Source organism: Anarhichas minor, unplaced genomic scaffold (genome assembly GCF_050575085.1).
Source record: "Anarhichas minor isolate MPS153535 unplaced genomic scaffold, ASM5057508v1 ptg000058l, whole genome shotgun sequence".
Classification (NCBI taxonomy): Eukaryota; Metazoa; Chordata; class Actinopteri; order Perciformes; family Anarhichadidae; genus Anarhichas; species Anarhichas minor.
Genome location: NW_027466504.1, coordinates 1100253 through 1120138, shown reverse-complemented (window position 1 = coordinate 1120138; position 19886 = coordinate 1100253). Strand labels below are relative to the sequence as shown.

Genomic DNA, 19886 nt, shown 5'->3' with positions numbered 1-19886 from the left:
GTAAACCATTCAGAAGCTGAACACACCCAATATCAGTGGTTCCAAACCTTTGTCTGCTGGTAAACTCTCTTCCCAGGGTGCATTTAGTATGTCTGATAGTAAAGACAGTCTTAAGTCTAATAATATTACAATAAAATATTACAAACTTAGATTTGTATCAAATAACAACAAAATGATTTAGATTCAGGGTAAGGGTTCCTTTATTGCTATGAACACACTATTGGCCCAATACTGAAACAAGTGTGGAATAATCCACCTCTGAAAATAGGTCCTGATTTGAGTAATGTTAAAAACTACAGCACCCTGTTTGAACAATGAAAATATATATTCACGACAGGTTTTTAAAGATTTATGCCAGAAGGAACCAACAGGCTTGGAGTTGTTGACAATACAAAATAAATAACATCTATCCTTTAATTGTTAATGCACATTTCTTTTCTCAGGGCCTCCGTTCTCTAAGTAATCATATTACCAGGTAAGTACAAGTCATTTTGCCCATTTTGTACTGTATACTGTACCATTTTGTGCTCCCATTCTGTGAGCTTGTTGAAATAGAAGGAAAGAGAGGGCCACAATGCCCATACGTAGGTCCTCACTCCCAACATGCTGCTTTCTCAGAGGTTTCTGTTTAACATACTGTTTTTTCTCAAGGACTGACATTGAATTGTGATTTTGGATTCGCTGTGTAACTGTTTCTACTGAGGTTGTATGCAACGTAATGGCTTCAGCTCCCAGCAGGAATGATCTGCTGTAATTCTTTATCACCCAATACAGTGAAGATGAGGTTAAACAGTGAGCAGCGCAGCTTCACAGTCAAAGCCAGCCGTGTTTCCAAACACTCCCAAAAGATTTGCCCTGATAAAGAAAAAAAAAATCCATCCAATGGTGGGCTGAGTGGTCAGAGAAGAGAAGAAAAACATGATTTATTTCCAAAGCTTTTATGATGCTTTCCATTGTTCCCCTCACGTTTTAGTCTCGATGCACACTATGACTGCAAATGGGGATGTAACTGTTGCAGAGACACAAAGGAACTGCTCAAATTACACCTGCGGCAATTACTACAGCAAGGCGCTGTCTGCGGGACAAAAGAGTGTTATCTAAAACTACTCACGGAGAAAGTACAGACAAAAAACAATTACTGCGAAAGCTTTGTTGCAGGTTTTAAGCTGTCTGGTATGTCACACATATACGTAATATTGCACTGCCAGCGGCAAATTATTATTTTCTGTCTTTAAAATGTAAAATGACATGTTGCCAAATACCATAAATACAAATGACCTGTGAGCTATATTTTCTACATTCAATATACCTTCAATGTCTTTATTCCACATCATAATGCAATAACAGAACACATTTGGCCTAAACTTTGATGAATTCCAGAAAGCCTGTTTAAACACTCCAAAGATGGAAAACATTCAGCAGGCCTATCAGAAAGCTAGATGATGTGTACCTCTACAAACTCCAGAAGCTTGTTAACCTCATATCAAACACACTGATTATAGTGGGTCATGTCATGGAAATCGGACATTCCTGGAAAAGCTAAATAGTTCAGGGAATAATATCAGAGCTCTGGTCAATCAGGCTTTGGATACATACACAAGCAGGATTCAGTCATTGTTGGTTTTGGTCTTTCCATGGGATTTATTGAAAATACATAAATGGATTAAAAAAAAGCAGTTTACCGTTAAGGCCTGTCACATGCACATCTTTTGATATTTTCAACATAGACAAACACTGCTGCAGTCATTACAGCACTGATACAGTCTGTTCCTTGTCTACAGCATATGAGCTGAGCAGATTATCTGGAAGCCCTCAGTGCCCATAACAACAGAGTTGTCACTGGCCTGAGAGAATACGGTTCTCACACCAGAAATTAACACACATAGCAATTAATCCCAATTATTAGCTCAGTTGTCAGAACTGCTCAGAGTTAATAATGTATGAACTTCAACAGCTGTGATGAAGGTTAATTGGTAGGAAAGTTTGTTTTCACAACACCATCAGTAACTACAAGCACATCATATTCACAAGGCACCAAGGGTTTTAAACTGAAGGGAATAAAGCAGGATACAAATTCCTTGCTCGCAGTGAAAACCATCAGTGCTTTTTAGCTCAGCTGCCAGTGAAGCCCTCCGCCATAGATGGAAACAAGCTCTTTATCTCGAGGGTTCAAGAACAGCTTGCTCTCTTACTGTGGAACATAATCAGCACATTTGTAAACGTAAAGCAAGGCTTTGAATGTAACCATTCATCTTGAGTTACCATGTTGTCGTTCAGACATCAAGGCTCTTCAAGGCCTGCGCTCAACTCAGCAACCTACCTTGTATAAGAGAACCTAAAAGGCTTTGCCACAAAGTGCCAAGTAGCTCTGGGTCCTAATAACAGGACCACAAAGAGCCAACTTATGGAAGGCATTAATAGCGTGTTACGCACACAGACGCTTCTCCAGCTTGCTTTGACTGTGTTAACTGACTATTTATGTGTGCCACAGTCATAGCAGAAGAGAAGGCCTTCTAAATAAACATGCTGACATCTCAGCAGGTCCTGTAAAAAAAGGAACCATTTCCTCCCTTGAAATAACTTGAAATTTCACCTCATTCTGTTCGTCTGGCTTGAACAGTTTAGGGGTGTGATTTGTTTTCTGGGACACATTTATTTCTAACCAGACATTAAATGTGTTCAGAGAACAACTCAAATTTTCCGCTGTTGAAATAATGAAAACTGGTCGGGACACGGTCACATTACAGCACAGCGCATTGTTCAGCATTGTATGGCGTGTCGCTGAAGCCTTGTTGTGTTAAAATGATGCCAGTAATAGTGATGATAATGCTGGTTGTTTGACCACTGTGTGTGTGTGTGTGTGTGTGTGTGTGTGTGTGTGTGTGTCTGTGTGTGGGAGGACACTTGCCTTCCAGTATAAATACACATGAAGGAATATATATTCATAGATTCACCTTTTGCATTTCTTTATATGTCAGACTTTGTGGTGTGATTGAAGGCCAGTTGAAGGCACCCTTGTGTTAAATTGTATTGGATGAAATGCAAAGCTATGCCCCACATCATCCATATTCACCAAGGCTAAGCTTTAGTCAAACACTGCTGTGTCATATACAGTATAATTGTGTAAGCATATGACATTATGGACATCATGTTCTACACCATTATAAAATAAATGCTTGGATGATTCATAATTACCTTTTTTATGTGGATGGAACAAAATCTGAAGAAATACTTTGGATTCCAGCCTCCAACAGGAGAATATGATCAATCAATGATTTGGTTGGAGAAGAAATTCTTGGGAAGAAATGCTATACACATCTGTGTTTCATGTTTTGATGTATCGTGAACTGTTATATTGATTTTATTTCTTACATGATCACTATACTGGTAATTGGTGATGGAAATATAATTTGCAACTGAAAATAATGAAGATGCAGTGAGAGTGATCGGTCTTGATTAAAAAAGAAACATTTCATATTACTGACCATGGTTTACCACTTGATAATGTAGAAATATATTGCATGAGAGGTGTGAAACACAAAGGCTAAGTTAAGAATGGTAACAGGCATGTTCAAATAAATACCATGATCTAAAATATTACTTTTGAAGTTCCCCAAGGCTCTGTGTTAGACACATTTTTGTATATTTTGTACACTAGTGCAGGGCCATCCGGGGCATTCCCGATTGGAGCGAGTCGGTGGTTGGCAGATCCATCTGTAATTCAAACTCTTACTGAAGGGAGTCAGGAGAAGAGCGAAAAAACATCTTTTCTATGGAGAAAAGCCTTCAGTGTCGTTCTTTTCTCTTCTTTCAATGAAGAAATACTCTCCAGTTGCAATAGAACAAATGCTACTCTAGCATCTACACTAACCTCTTTAGGAGCCACCATTGTTGTTGAGAACGAAGAGTCGCCTCTCTGTGTTGTCTCACAAACACCTAAGCCACGCCCCTAGCTGCCCCTATATTTTTATTTCATTCATTACAATATACAATATATAAATTATTTTAAAGCAAACATTCCATAGACATTTGCAATAATACAATTTTATTTCTTAAATGGGACTTAATTACACACTGTGAACATATAGTTCCATACATTACTTACTGTGTGAAAGTATTGAGGAGTTATATATAAAACAAATATAAATCAAATTTTCATTTTACAAAACTGTATCATCATCATACAGGGAGTTTTTGATACTTTCTGCTAGGGGTCTCTCAATAGCCCTCGTAGAACACTGATTAGTCAAGTGTGGGTGGACCAAGACTAAATGACGATACTCATTCTCCAATAGCTTACGCAGAATTAACTGTTGTTATCTCCAAGGAATACCCTGCACATCAGGCGGCAACGTCCGAGTCTGAAAAGTGATGCCAAAGCTTCGTGTCAAAGCTGCATTCTCTCTAATGACCAGCAGGGGGCGACTCCTCTGGTTGTATAGAAGTCTATGAGAAAATGACTCTGGCCAAATCCCAATGTCCCCCCTAAACCCTCAAACCCTGAACCCTCAAGGACTTACTGACGTCACCTGGTAAGTGGGTGAGTGTGAGAGACTGTGAGGGCTTGAGATGGTGTAAATAGGAATGGGACAGCACTTTGCTGCAACATATCACGTTACCATGAAAACGACAAGAAATATGATGTATAATTGTGTATTTATTTTATACTTTGTACTCCCTGATTTGAAAGTCTTCAGGCTCTTTCCTCACAAGATGAGAGGTAACTTCATATAATCTATTTACTCGTTTTTGTCAAAACAGCTTCAATGACAAAATCAAATATTTGATGAATAAATAAATAAATATCTTCTGATTTCATGTTTATTTTTTGTTCCATCTTTAACCCTTAATGTTTCTGAGTAAATGTATTATGACAGGCTGAACACACGTGATCCGTCCTCTTTGTTTACCTTTTTTTTTTTACGTCACATTGCAATGATTTGTGGGTAATTCCCTAAGGCTAAGTCAGCATACCATGCTGACTTACGGAAATGGTCCATAAAGGGCTCAAAATGTCTGCGAGAGAGCCTCAAACACTTGATGATTTGACAGTGGGACAGCCCTAAACCCTCACGGACTTCGCAGGAGCGTGCCTCAAAGTCCGTGAGTCCGTAAGGGGTGACATTGGGATTTGGCCTCTCTCTTGATTTATTACCTCAGTAAACATTGTAAACATGAGTTTATGGTCTCAATCTCTAGTTTCAAGTCTTCTTCAATACAGCATGATGTTCATTTAGTAAATGGTGGTCCATTTAGAGTCAAATAGACCATAAATGCAAAAGGTGGAGCTGTATATAAGCTGCGCAACGTTATTACTAATACAGAAGTGTGCTACTGTTTGTGTTTTCAAATGGAGAAAAAGGGTCAGGGAAAACAATAAATATCCCCATATTAGTTCTGACTGTTTACTGACGATATTAGACATGAATAAACTGGTAGCTTTACATCCTCCTGGCATACTGTAGTTAGCTGACTCTGTTTCAGATGCTGCCCAGCTTCTCCCTGCATTTACTCAATGTCTTACTGTCTTGCCTAACCACCTACATCAGACGAAAATAAAACACAACATATCATTGTCCATTGCATCAACTTGAGGCCTGTACAACGAAGCAGGACTTGGGGTTATCGAGGTAAACTCAGAGTTAACTCTAGGTCTGCAGTTCCACGACAGAGGTTCACTTCTTACTGGGATAGATCACCATGGTTACTTATGCTTCACACCTAGTCTGCTCCGGAGCAGGTTATGTTGGAGTCACAATCCAGACTAAAAGCAACACATATGAAACAGACACATGCAAAAGAGACAGCTGGCAATACCTCCCTGTCTGTGTGAATGTGTAAATGAACAGATTTATAATATCAGTCTCACCTAGAGCCCGATAGATCGGACTATAATTACATGTGTCTATATTGTTAAATTAATGTGTTTCATCTATTCTAATGTGTGACAAAATTAGCAATAGCAAAAAAAAAATCAATATAAATTCTCTTATTCTAAGTATTCATTATGTGTGTCAGCTTCTTGAGCCGTGTGTTTCAGTGTGACATGTTGGAGTCGTGTCTTACAGTCACAGATTGGATGCAGTGCTACTTTGCTCAGCTTATGTTTGTCTTTGCTTTGGGGGATTTAGCTCTGGAAGGAAACATTCTTACTGCTTTGAATTATGTTTTTGATATATTTTTTATTTGCCCCTAAGTCTGTTTCATATTGCCGGAGTTGCAGCTGAAAGAATAAGAATACATTGCAGCAACACATTAATTTAACAGAATACACACATTTACCGGTAATTACAGTCTATCATGCTCTCGATGAAGCAGTGATATTATAGATTTGTTAATTGACACATTCACACAGCTGTCTTTTCTGACTTCGGCAGTTCAAATTATGTTACTTTCAGACTGAATTATGTGTTTAACTTCTTCGTATTTGTCTGATATTATAGTCTTCTCTTAATTTGTAAAATGCGCCGCATTGACAGCATACTTGTCCATGTTTGTGATTGGTCAGATGCTGCAAACGCCGCCCCTTTATGTGAACGGGCTCATAACCAGATTGAGGAACCCTTGGTTGTCTTACCGAGTTGATAAACAGCTCCGTAGGACCTTTTAGCGGGACCATGATTGATAACCTAAAGATACCCTGGGTATGTTGAAGTCTCTTCGTAGTACAGACTCCTGGTCTGTTTTCTGAAGTCACTGACCAAAGACAGCTAGTAAACACAATGAACAAGGTCACACTTACCAAGTGTAGCAGCTTGACGGCAGGTAAAGGGAGCGACTGTGGATCAGTATTAGAGCAGGGTCGTCCTTCAGTCAGAGGATCGGCGGTTCGACACTTAACCCCAAGTTGCTCCCGTAGCTGTGCCTACAGTGTGTGAATGTTGTATGAATGTTACTTAGTGCTGATGGGCAGGTGGCACCTTGCATGGTAACCCTTGAATGGTCGGAAGACTAGAAAAGCTTTATACAAGTACGGTCCATTTTGCCATTTACCATTAAAGACTGTGGGCTTCATATTAGTCGGTCCAGTGAAATCACTGGCAAACAATTCTTTATCAGTACACCGTCCTATAGCCTGTTCAGCATAATGGCTGCGTACGGGGATTTTCCCCTTTTCATACTGCTAATTTCAAGTAGTATTAAATCAGAAAACCTGTATCTGTGTGAAATCCTTCATGTACAGAATTACATTAGTGAAGCCTGGAATAGAATTTTGGTGGTTGTTTCTAGTTTTGAATGTACTTTTCACATTTTCCATGGGACTTGCACTGCGATGTATGTGTCAGTGTGTATCATTTACAAGGCTAATACATTTAGGAATGTGCTTGTAAAATCTATCAATTGTAATTCCATACAGTAATGATACCTTCACGCACATTACTGACTCTGCTTATTTCCCGGAGTCTTTGTGCTTTCTTGCCTCGCAGGTTTCCATGGATCGTGGTTATATCTGGACCCTGGTCCTTCCTCCTGCCGTGGTCCTGCCTGACACCCACTCCTACTATTATTATTAGTAGTAGTCGCATTGCTTGCTATTGCCGATACCATTACTGCTTTTGGTATCATTGTTAACTATATCCACTTCTGCTGTTATTATTAGTAGTTGTAATTTTTCCATCATTATTCTGCTTCGTACTCTGATTATATGAATAATTTATGTCATATGCATTGAATGTGTTGTAACTCTGTTATGTTGTTCATTCTGTACACATGACATCTATCACACTTCTGTCCATCCTGATAGAGGGATCCTACCTTTTTTCCCTGTTCATTTTTTCGGGGATTTTTTCCTGTTCCGATGTGAGGGTCCCGGGACAGAGGATGTCGTATGTGTACAGATTGTGAAGCCCTCTGAGGCAAATTTGTAATTTGTGATTTTGGGCTATACAAAATAAATTGAATTGAATAGATTACATGTTGCGCTACAGTACACATGTTCTTCACACATTGCAATATTAAGTCTGTTATATTTTTTGGGATGTGGAAACTGAGCACATCAGTCTTTTCTCCTCCTCAGTCATTGTGTGCAGCTGAGAGGCCAAGACACTGCGTCCTCAATTGATTTCCCAGGCTGAGGCTCTGCACCACAGCTTGAGAAGCCCAGGTCCCCTTTAGTCGCTCCCTTCTTTGCCTCCTTTTTACCTTTCTCAAACAATGGATCCTGCCCCTCTCCAAGCAGCAGCCCCCCAAACACTCAGTGAATAAAGTTAGTCCAACATGTGGCCCTTAAACCCACCCCTAGACTGCTGCCGGGCAGCCACACTCGCAGAATTGTTTGTTAATAGTCCAATTAGATAATTGCCATCTTTCACTCCTTTTCCTCCCTGTTTCCCATAAAGGCATGAATGGCACTCAGGGAGGGGGGCAGATTTAAGAGGGCTTCTGGCCAGCTAAGGTGACAAGAAGGGCCAGAGAATGCTCCTTGCACTAGGCCACGGGTTTGAATTGAATCATTGTGGCCTAATCAATGGTCTTATTGGATTACTGGCCACTGCTGTGTTCAGAGATATTGTTGCACTGACAATGAAAATAGCTTAGAGTTGGCGGTTGGGTGGGTGTGTAGTGGGCTGGAAGGCGAGTGGTGGAGAGAGGAAGGGGCCATTCCAGAGGTATGCGTGTATGAGAGAGAGTGTAGGCAGCCTAAACACTAATGACAAGCTTTGTTCCCCTTTTTTGTCGTTTTCAAATGTGCAGGTTAAGAATATGAGAGCTGAAGGTGGCTTCTGGGGTGCAATCATTTGAATACTGAAGGATGTAGCGTTAGCGGCCGGGACGTCGCTGGTTTGCTCTGCGTAGCTCTTTGAATAAACACAGGAAACATGAACACGATCCCCGGTAAAGTAGAGCCTGGCGGTTTTTCAGTGCTCAAACTGGCTTGGTCGTCATTGCCTTGATACATTTTGACCGGCGGGGATTTGTTCGTTATCCTTTTCACCTTTCTCTCTCTCCGGCTCTCTCCTAGTGCCTCTTGCCTACAATAGCGTAGTGGCGAGATCCGCACATTGCAGAATTCCGTTGATTGGTGAGAGAGTCAAAAGGAAAAACAGGATCAAAGTTCGCTGACATGCTGCGGCAACCACGTGCACTGGGAAAATTGTCTGGCTGTGGTCTGCGGATGGAAGAATGAAGCGCCCGGGAACTTTTTTCAGGTCTGGAAGAGTCGTATCTCTTTGATTGTGTGCGTTCATGTGGGGTTTGCGGAGGCTTGGTTGCGAGGCAAGACCAATCATTTCTCTTGATTCTCTGGACTGAGAGCAAGCAAACTGAGGGGGACGGGATGAGCAAACCCCTCTATCAAGACCTGATCTATTTCCCCAAACAATTGAGTGTATTCATGAGGTTACGCAAATGTGGAGGCAGTAAAATGACCGTAATCAATTGAAACAGCGAGTGCGCATCCATGGCTCTGATTATTTGGAGATCATCTATCAGCCTGATGTCTATGTAACGAGGAAAGGGGGGCATTGAATTACTGTTGAGTTTCACTGAGAAGTCCATGATCATTGGGCAAGGGAGTTTGGTCAGTGATAACAGGGCTCCTTGGTCGGCGGACAGAAGTATTTCACCAGACATTAGATAGCTGACTCTGCCCTGCTGAAAGGTGCTGTTTTGAAACTAAACCCCACACTGTCCAGACGATCGGCTGCTCCGTGTTCTCTGTAATCTCCTTTTTTTTTAACCTGACAAAGGAAAAAAAGAGGCAGACAAGCCACAGGTCCAGGAGGATAAACTGAGCATGGAGGTCAGGTACAACCAAGAGACAGAAGGGATGGGTCTGAGGAATGGACTAAAGAAGGGGAAAGATGAGAAGGACTCCCAGGGCAGCTTGTCCAAAAGCTTCCTCAAGGAGCAGCCAGACTCCTTTTCCCCCTCTGGGACCGTGGACAACTTCGAGAAGAACAGAGGGAGCACGGCGGACCCAGACTACTGTCGGAGAATACTAGTCCGAGGTAAGACTTGTGGTCTTTCTCTTTTTTTCCTTTTTGGAACTTGCAGTGCATGTCGTACTTCTGAGATCATACAGTTCTCATACATAATCTTGAGGAAACATTGTCTAAACTGCAGTTAGATAACATTTTACATTCAAGCACATGAGAGAGTACCTTCAAGAACAGAGCTGCAATGAAGCTTTTGTAATATCAGACAGTAGTTGTAGATAAATAGAGAGAAAGTTCACAATTTGGAGGATTTCACTTAACTTAAGAGTTAATAGCAAAAATATCCTCTCAATCAAACATTTTATTTTGAAAAAAAGTACAATTATAGGAATATAAAAATGTAAGAGAACTTAATCATTTGTCATGAAGAGGAGCTAATTGTTTTAAAGATATGTATCTTAAATTCTAGACAAGATGTTCTTTATGACCTCAATGATTTTGTCATGACGGGCAAGTTGTTCGGGGGGGATTTCATACTTAAATAATACCTAATGTAAAATTATTCAAATATGTTTAATGTTAATTATCAAAATAAACAATTCACTTATATTCCCATGGGTTCATTTAAATTCCACTTTCAGGCTGATAAATATTGAGATTATAAATATTAAAACACAGAAAAAAGGAGACGGGAGTTTGTTTTTACAGATATTGAATGTCAACAAATGATAGCGTAAAATTGTGTGTACGAGTGTCAGTTGCCCAGAGAGTGATTAATGTAATGTCCTTCATGCAGTGTTGGCTCAACACTGAGAGTGAATGAAAACAAACTATGAATATAACTTCACCAAAAACAGTGGATTAGTTATGCAAGATGTAATGAGAAAGAGCAGCCTCACTACCGGAAATATAGAGAAACTAAAATGTTCTATTGGATATCACTGCATCAATATTTGTTTTTAATAATATGAATTCATTGATTGCATCATTGCGACCACATTTATTTGCCATTATATGGAATTGTAGTCAGTTTAATACTTTAAAATCTTCAAAATCTTTTTAAAATCTCAACATTTAAAAATGATACACACATTGTTGAACAGAGATTAGGTTTATTTTTTAAATTTTTTTAATTTTGGCCTTCCCCCATTGTTGTAATTTCTCTTTGTGGTAACATAGACTACATGTGTGAACTGAAATGGAACCGCAACATATTTCAGTTATTTATAGTAGAATACATTTTTATGTAATCACTTATTATGTTCACACATTTGTAAACATGCTGTAATTATATAAATGTAACTTTTCAAACACATCTCATCTTTTCATACCAAATAAGGTTTGGAGTTTTTAGGTTCATAAGATTTAATTAGGATTAATTGTACCCTAAAGAATGAATGTGTTGTAAACTCTTCGATGTAATGCATTATTCAAACACACATTATGTTACATTTACTCCACATACACTGATATGAAGCCCACAGTCAAATGTTATACACTTTATCATATGTTTAAATTAGTAAATCAAATATTAATTTGACTCGGTATTTTACAATCTCATAACCTCCACTACTGTGCTATGATAATAATAATAATGTTTTGTGTAATGAACAATGTAAAAGCTATCTACAGCTAGGAACATATTTCTTATTTATCTGTTGTAATTGTTCTTTGCCCCAGTATTGTTAATTCAAAGTTAATTCAACTGTTGCAGATGCTAAAGGCTCTATCCGAGAGATTATCCTGCCGAAGGGTTTGGATCTGGACCGGCCCAAACGAACCCGCACCTCTTTCACTGCAGAGCAGCTCTACCGGTTAGAGATGGAGTTTCAGAGGTGCCAGTATGTGGTTGGGAGGGAACGGACAGAACTGGCCCGTCAGCTCAATCTGTCTGAAACTCAGGTATGTATGCATTGTTCTTGTACCATACTAGGATAAACAAATGTGCATTTGCTCTGTGAAAACTGGACAATCTAATGTGCAAAGGACATAACGGGTGCTTTTGCTTGAACTGAAATAGCAATATTATATAGTGTGAATTTAATGTCATTTCCCTTTTCGTCTTCAGTTTTTACACCAAACACTACCATCTATTTTGATTTAAGATAATCATGTTACAATCTTTTAGGACCGCTAAGGAAGGTGAAATTACCCTTATAATCCAATTAATTTGTAAGCCTCGGCAAATAAATAATCAAGTCTATTTCTGACAAAGCAGTTAGAATATTTTAAAGATCCAATCAGTTTTCTTCCATATAACACGAGGTATACTCACATGCAAAGTTACAGTTTGAATCCAGATGGAAATTGGCCTGTTTTATGAGCACTACATATCAAAATAAACAGATATCTAATGCCACCAATAATCATTACAAACCTGTAGTTGTTGTTGAGTGTTAGTCTTCACAGACATCGCAGGCTCCAACTCAGTGTTTTGAATATAGGCGCCGGGGTGAACCTTTGTTTTGCTTTCATCTCTTGGATTCTATCTTAAAGAGTTTCCCTCAGAAATATTTCTAGTAGGCTATGCATCCATTTCAAGTGAGTGCATTGGCCTTCTTAATACATCTAATGCAGTGTCAACATAGCTTATGGAGTGTTTGACATTATTACCTGAAGCTGCTGAAAGGAAAGCTGCCATTAGAAAAAGTGCAGACTCGTGGGGTCAGCAGCGGGGCATGCACTGCGGAGGAACAGCATTTGCACCCTGTGTTTGACACCAGCCGACCGGTCACCATGTATGATCTGGACTGTTTCTTCAAAGCTTTGGTGTGTTTTCACCTCCAGTCTCATTCATCTAGTTGTTATTTTTATAAATGTGCAAAGCGGCTAACGGGCTACCTTGGTCTTTGGTGCTAATGTGTCGGGGCTTTCATGCGGCGGAAGGAGGTTGACCTTAAGTGGAGGTCTGCGGGAGGTCAACCTTTTCTCACAAAATGACATCATAGCCGACAACTTGAAACTGTTTGTTGACGTGCAACAAACTCACTTTTCTCTTTATCAACAGCTATTTTATATTTTTATTTGCTTTAGTTTTTTACATTTTAAATATTTAAATATTTTATTTGAACATTATTGCTGCTTTTCTTTTTTCACAAAAATTCAACACAAGTTAATAAAGTGTTTGAAGATGTTATTTCGCTCACATAAAGGTGATATAGACATAACCTTTATTCCCTACTTATGCAGCACAAAGGCAGTACCTGATGAAATGTCTTTTAATGACAACGGGTGAATTTAACATTTTGTTCCCCGGTACTCACGGCTTGTTACATTAAGGAATGACAGCCATTTGTTGTGTGCACAGCTCATCTTTAGTAGAGCTCCCAGCGTCCCCTTGTTGTCTTTGCACTGAGAATGTAACCTCCAAAATGAAGAAGATGTTCCTTTTTGAGCAATCTTTACGTGGCAAACAGAAGCTATTGGATGGAGCCCCAGGGCTTCTTGATGTGAAATACTTGTTAACAGCTGGTTGAAGAGTTAAACCACAGACTAAAAAAATGGAATGTGATTGCACGAGCAATAGGATTGAGATGGTGGATTGCGGCTTATTCCATATAAAAGCAGTCAGGTGTGACTACAGTAGACTTACAGGTACAAGTCATAGAAAACTCTCTAATTGTTCAATTAAGATTATGTGAAACTGAACAATGGATACGTCAGAATCTCTAAATGGATCTGTTGAGTCAGATGGATGACTTGACCTAATTATTAAATTATCACGAGTGCATTCTTTTCTCATCCTGAGGTATGATGGGAATATTGAGTATGTGTTTTTCTTCCTCTTGATCCTCCATTAACTGCTGAATATACAGTATACTGGACATACTTCCCTTAAAATCTAAAAACAGTGTGAAACATTCGCAATATTTCTGAAACAAATTGAGTAGATGAACTTTGCTATTAGAAACTACAAGAATAACCAATCAGATGTTATCATTTTACAAGATGTAATCATGTCAGCCTTCTCTTAGATTTTCATAGAAGATTTTTGAATTTCTTAGGTTTTATGTAATTCTACTTGTTCAGGGCTAGGACATGCCACGATGCTAATTAAAGAAGGTACGGATCATTCATGGTGGCCATTTTGAATCTGGAGGTCGGAGATAAAGCACTTTAGGTGAATGTGTTAAAATGTGTAGTTTATCTTGGAACAGCTACTGTAGACAAACAACATCAAGGGTGCAACTTAAAATGACTTTCATTTGTGATGTAGATTTCCAATTGTTTGCTTAATCTATGAAAACAATTTACAAAGATATTCAATTTACAACAATCCAAAACAGAAGAAATCCCCAAATCCTTACATTTGAGAAGCGACTCCAGCGAATGTTTATGTTTTCTGCTAAATAAATCAAACAATTATCAAAATGATTGATTTTCTGTAAGTCTCAGCTAATAATTTCAGTTTAGTAAAATAACACCATACCACAATTTTTAAACATGATGACAACAACAAAAAGCAATAAATCAATAAACAATAAAATAATTGTATTGTTTTTTTTATATGCAGGTTTCAAAGACAAAATAACACACAGGAGCTGAATATTGAGATCTGAGTTCATGCTTGAACCTTTTGGAGTGTGGAAGTTTAGCAGTGTTTTACATATGAAAGGCTTCTGAGCAAGTTTTGATTGAATTAGCCTCCAGCCTTCTAAACCGTCACAGTGAGGCCTCTCCTCCATGACTGAATTGAATCACTGCAGCTTTTGATCAATCATTACCTGGTGGACAACGCGTGTGTGAGTAAGCGTCCCTACATATAGCTCCAATGCATTAGTAAGTATCTGAAAGTGCATGTGGTCAATGAGTAGGGGATGGACAGGCGCTTTGCTACTTTTGATTTGAGAACAAAAGCTATGGGTAAAAGCAATCAAGTTAATCTGTGGAGACACCGTTGTATAGCTCATGGTGCACTTATTTCCAAGCACTGAGATTATCAGATGTGCTATGATCACTGGCCTCTTTTAACGACATTTGTTTGGCATCTCTATTGGATAGTTGACTGGGCAGAGAGATGGGGGTATGACATGCAACAAAGGTTAGAAAATAGAATAGAAATAGAAACCCTTTTTATTGTCATATGTCATACATGAAATTTTGACTTCTGCATTTGACCCATCCCTGTATATAGGGAGCAGTGGGCTGCCAATGATAGGCAGCCCGGGGAGCTGGGAGTTCAGTGTCTTGCTCAGGGACACTACGACACGTGACACGTCCCAGTCGAGGATCGAACCGTTGACCCTGCGGTTGCCAGACAACCCTCTTAAGCCACGGTCACCCCCCCGTTACATATCATGCGCTGTAACAACTCGGTTACCTATCAATGAATAAGAATTATTGCCGTTTTAACACCAACCGTTTTAACACCAACATTAGAAATATGTTTCTAATATGTATCCGGCCCGCGGGCCTTAGTTTGGGGACCACTGCTATATACATTTAAATTCATATTTTTTATAAACAATAATACATGAACTATGACTAAACTAAACATTTACATTAGATTTAGGATGTGTCTCTAAAGGCTTTTTCTCTCATCTGTGTTCCTCTCCAGGTGAAGGTCTGGTTCCAGAACCGGCGCACTAAGCAGAAGAAAGACCAGGGGAAGGACTCTGAGCTTCGTTCAGTGGTTTCAGAAACAGCAGCGACCTGCAGCGTCCTCAGACTACTGGAGCAGGGACGGCTGCTGACGCCTCCCGGCCTGCCGGGCCTCCTGCCCCACTGTGGCAGCGGCACACTGGGCTCCACCCTGCGCCCTCCCTCCATGACGATGGCCAGCAACGGCAGCAGTGGCAACAGCAGCAGCGGCGGCAGCACCGGCACAGCGGGGGGCAGCCCTCCACTACCCGTCGTCACCAGCTCAGGGACAGTGGCGAGCCTGCAGAGCTCACAGGCGGGTCACGCCCTCTTCAGCTTCCCCATGCCCTCCTTACTCAGTGGTGTCTCCACCCGCATTTCCTCCAACCCCCTGTCCATGGCCGGCTCGCTGGCCGGCAACCTGCAGGAACTTTCCGCCCGCTACCTGAGCTCCTCTGCTTTTGAGCCTTACATGCGGACCAATGGCAAAGAATCCATGGACAAGAAAATTGTGGAATGATGCTTTGTTTTCATATAACTGGATTCCTGTTTCGTCTGGACACGTTCTGGTTGTTTTCCTGGCTTATATTGTCTTTGTTTGGTTTTGCTCATTCTCTTTCATCTGTCTGTGTCATGTTCATGTATTCCATTTGCACAAATGGTGCCTTGTATAAGGAAGAAAACAAAGACCTACACAAGCTCATCTAACAAGGACAGGGTGGCGGAGGAAGGATTTTGCACAAAATGTTCATACAGGACTTTGTTACAGAGACTTAGAGAAACTCTGACACCTAATGAGATTAATGAGGGATCTTTCAGGTTTCTCTTAAAACACGTTTAATTATTTCTATGAATTCCAAATTACAATATACACAACACAGGGGCCCAGAGAATATGGCTGCTTCTTACCACAGAAGCTCTGCCGCTGTAAGAGAAGTGGGACATAATGTATAGCAAGGAGTACAGGATTGGTGACAGAAAGTGTAAAGTGATGGTACCTCTTCTGAATTGTGTTTTATTTGTTGATTGTGTTGGGTAGATGTAGGGAAAGAAAGCGAGCAGCTGTTTGTGAGATCCAATCAGCAAATCAAAAAATGTAAATTTAAAATGCAACATTATGAATGAACAAGCAAGGCCAATTTCTCCACACAGGATTGGGGAAGGAAATAAAAGTGCCTCTGTTTGAAGGTCACTGCAAGGCCGCTGTCAGCATCAAACCCAATGCATTTGACATGTGAATGCGATTTGCTTACGCGGATGCCTCGTAAAAATTCAGCGTCCAAAAATAATCTTGGTATATCTGTTTGTATTAAGTTTGGACCAAACCAAAACATAATCCAGAGAAGGTGTTGTCATACAGTACGATTGTTCTATTGTTCAGTGTTGTTTTCTCTATGGTTTGGTGAGGACTTCAATATTTTACAACAAAAGTCTTCACTTTGTGGCATTTTGGTCTTCAAGATGCAGTACCTGACTCTTCTTTTGTCTGTGATTTTAATACCACTGTGAGTTCTCAGAGTATTTGGTGTACAATTTCTATTCCATGCACGAGCTAAGCAAAGGAATGAGTTCCTGAAGAAGGGGGAGTTCTGAAGAAAAGCTTTTCAGCATTAGTAAGCTGCTTGCTTTGTTGAACACTACAAGGCAACAGTTTTTTCAACCAATAAGACGATACAATAACCTTTCCTTCCTGTGTGAAAATCCACAGCCTTCATAAAAGACTAATGCATATGGAGACTGGATGAATTATTGTAGTTTAAAAGTACTGGAAATTCAAAATTGTTATTTTATTGTAAATTATTCACTTCTGTATCTAATAGATTATTAGTATATCTGGAAAATAATGAATGAATGAATGTATTAGCGGGTTGAGGAATCAATCAAATGCTCTTTGGTGCTGTTGTTGTGAAATATCTTGAAATTTGTGAAACGTGTGGTACAAATGTGCATATATACTATGTATGGCTACAGACAAAGACAAGTGTGTTATTCATTTTTATTTCATACATGTTGCTGTGAATCATGTTATGATAAATGTCATGACTGTTATACCTCACTCACCACTGCCTGATGTGTTTGCTCCTGACAGTTTTTTCACAATTTTTGGTAATAGTACTTACGATGTTATCACCACTAATCATTGACTGGAGTGGAACGGTAACAACTTCTGGATAAAAGTCAAACTTGTAATAATAGCATTATTACAAGTTGGAATGAGAGGTTTCAATGAGCAATTACAGGAGTACTAGCAGTCATGACATTGTGTTCAATTTTGAATATATTTCATTAGGATTGCAGCTAAATATTTTCACTATCGTGGGGTCGATAATATTTCAGAAAACTGAAAAAGACCTAAAGACCCAATTTCCAAGGTGATGTCTTCAAATGTTTTGATTTGTTCAAAACCCAAATATATTTAATTAACAAAGATCTAACAGAGAAAAGCAGCAAATCCTCACATTCAATACGTTTTTTTGTTTTAACATTTTAGATTTAAAAATGACCTAAATTCTTAATCAACTATCAAAATAGTTCCCAATCATTTTTTGTTAATCAACTAATGAAATAATTGATTATTTCTATCACCTCTAGGTTCCATATTTGCCTGAAATGGGATAGCCACTTTTTGACTAATGGAGGATAAATATGTGACACAGCAGGTATAATTCCAATGGGAATGGGGACACCCCTTTCATTTTGGAAAATACTTTTTTGTATCGCACAATACTTACATACAGTTTCGGTTTGATTTACCAACTAAAATCTGTCTGTCCAGCAGTTTTTATCCCGATGACAGAGCAGTGGAGTTGATCTAAATGAGGATATGCTCATCTGGCTTGCCTTCAATAATTACTGTGAGCTCACAACAAGAAGCTTTTAGTAGCAAGGGCTTTGGGACCTTTTCTCGTACAGGCGGCTCAAATCCTCTGATTGTTTGGTTGAGCCCGATCAGCGACCTGCATGACTTAAACGTACCTTGATGTTGCATTTTTTTTAGGGTGAAAATAAATCATATAATGCTCATTTTCGTTTAGAGTTAATATTCTCTCTCCTAAGTACATACATAAGTATCATATAGCTGTATCGGGTCTCGGTCAATGCAACTAAATGTGATTTTAACTTAGTGCATTAATAATACAGCATTTTACATAGGATTTTATTTCATTTTTTGTCGGGATGTCATTATTATGGAAATAACCAATTTCATCAAAATGTGTAATTTATTAGATTGAAATACAAATGCAAAAAAAGAGCATTAATAAATCAAAACTCATGGTCAACTTACTAGCTTTTCCAGAGCATTCAACCATCTCCTGGTTTTAATCACATTCGCTGATGAAGACTGTGAGATGTGGCTGAAAGCTCTGGAAAAAGATATTTTTCTGTCAACTAAACTAAACCACGGTTTCCAAGGTCAATAATGAACTTTCATGCTCCTCATGTGCATTTTCATTCAGCATTAGTTTACTGAGCACAATTAAACTGAGCTGAACGCGTGTAACAGGACACATTGAACAGGAAATAGGTGCTGGGTGAGTCTGGTGTGCTGTGGCCGACGTGTGCAGCAGGACAGCTTTGTTGGTTCCCCCATTAACAACACAACACCTTGCCTGGACCATGAAAATACTCAAGTATAACACACATAAAAGACACCGTATCTGAAAGCAACTCACTACAAAAACTGAGTGTGGAGTAATTTAATCATTACAGGAATAAATGAAGGGAAACAGCAGTCCATCGGTGGACCGGGAGCATTGGTGTAGGTGTGTAGCATGGGGAATTATGGTGTGCTGCTGTTACCAGCGGTAGAAGAGCTAACGTTAAGCATCAATTTGAGGTACTTCACATTCAATTTATTTAAATTCAAAAACATATCAGAGGCAAATATTCATATATTAATACGTTTAGACTTTTTATATCCCTTACAACTCTAAGACAACTATACTATTTAATATACTATTTGCAGATTAAGGTTTTACAAATATAACATGATAAATTAGATACATATTAGACCTATAGTAGATCTACAATTGCTTACTTAAAACATACTTTTGTATGTTTACTACAGTAAAAGTTGCAATGGGGCTTGTACAGTGTGGCACGGCAACTTTTACTCAAGTAAATGTTCTGAGTACTTTGTCCACCCCTGGCTGTTGCTGTGAACAGAAAAATGGACTTCCATTTTGGCACACAATGGTTTGCATATATGCTAGCATGAGCTTAAGCTTTTCTGTAATAAGAACTTTTTGTTCTGTACCAAGTTTAGTTGTACTGCTTCTGGCAGAGTAATCACAGTAGAAACGCTGGGACTGTCCAGCAACAGAGGAAACCGAAGCTCTTTTGTGAGCAGACCCAAAGAAACCAATCCTCCCCACTGTGTCTTGGGAATCTCCCCGGAGGAAAAAGAAAGGCCACATTTACGCCTCC

The 19886-nt window shown here is 39.3% G+C and overlaps 1 protein-coding gene across 1 annotated transcript; it reads left to right on the top strand.

The window, feature by feature from the left end:
• The first annotated feature begins 9736 nt into the window (after nt 1–9736).
• On the top strand, nt 9737–15978 carry vax1 (ventral anterior homeobox 1). The gene is made up of 3 exons (XM_076077138.1): nt 9737–9950; nt 11593–11780; nt 15436–15978. The coding sequence occupies exons 1-3, from the start codon at nt 9737–9739 to the stop codon at nt 15976–15978; spliced, it is 945 nt and encodes a 314-aa protein (XP_075933253.1).
• Nucleotides 15979–19886: the final 3908 nt, after the last annotated feature.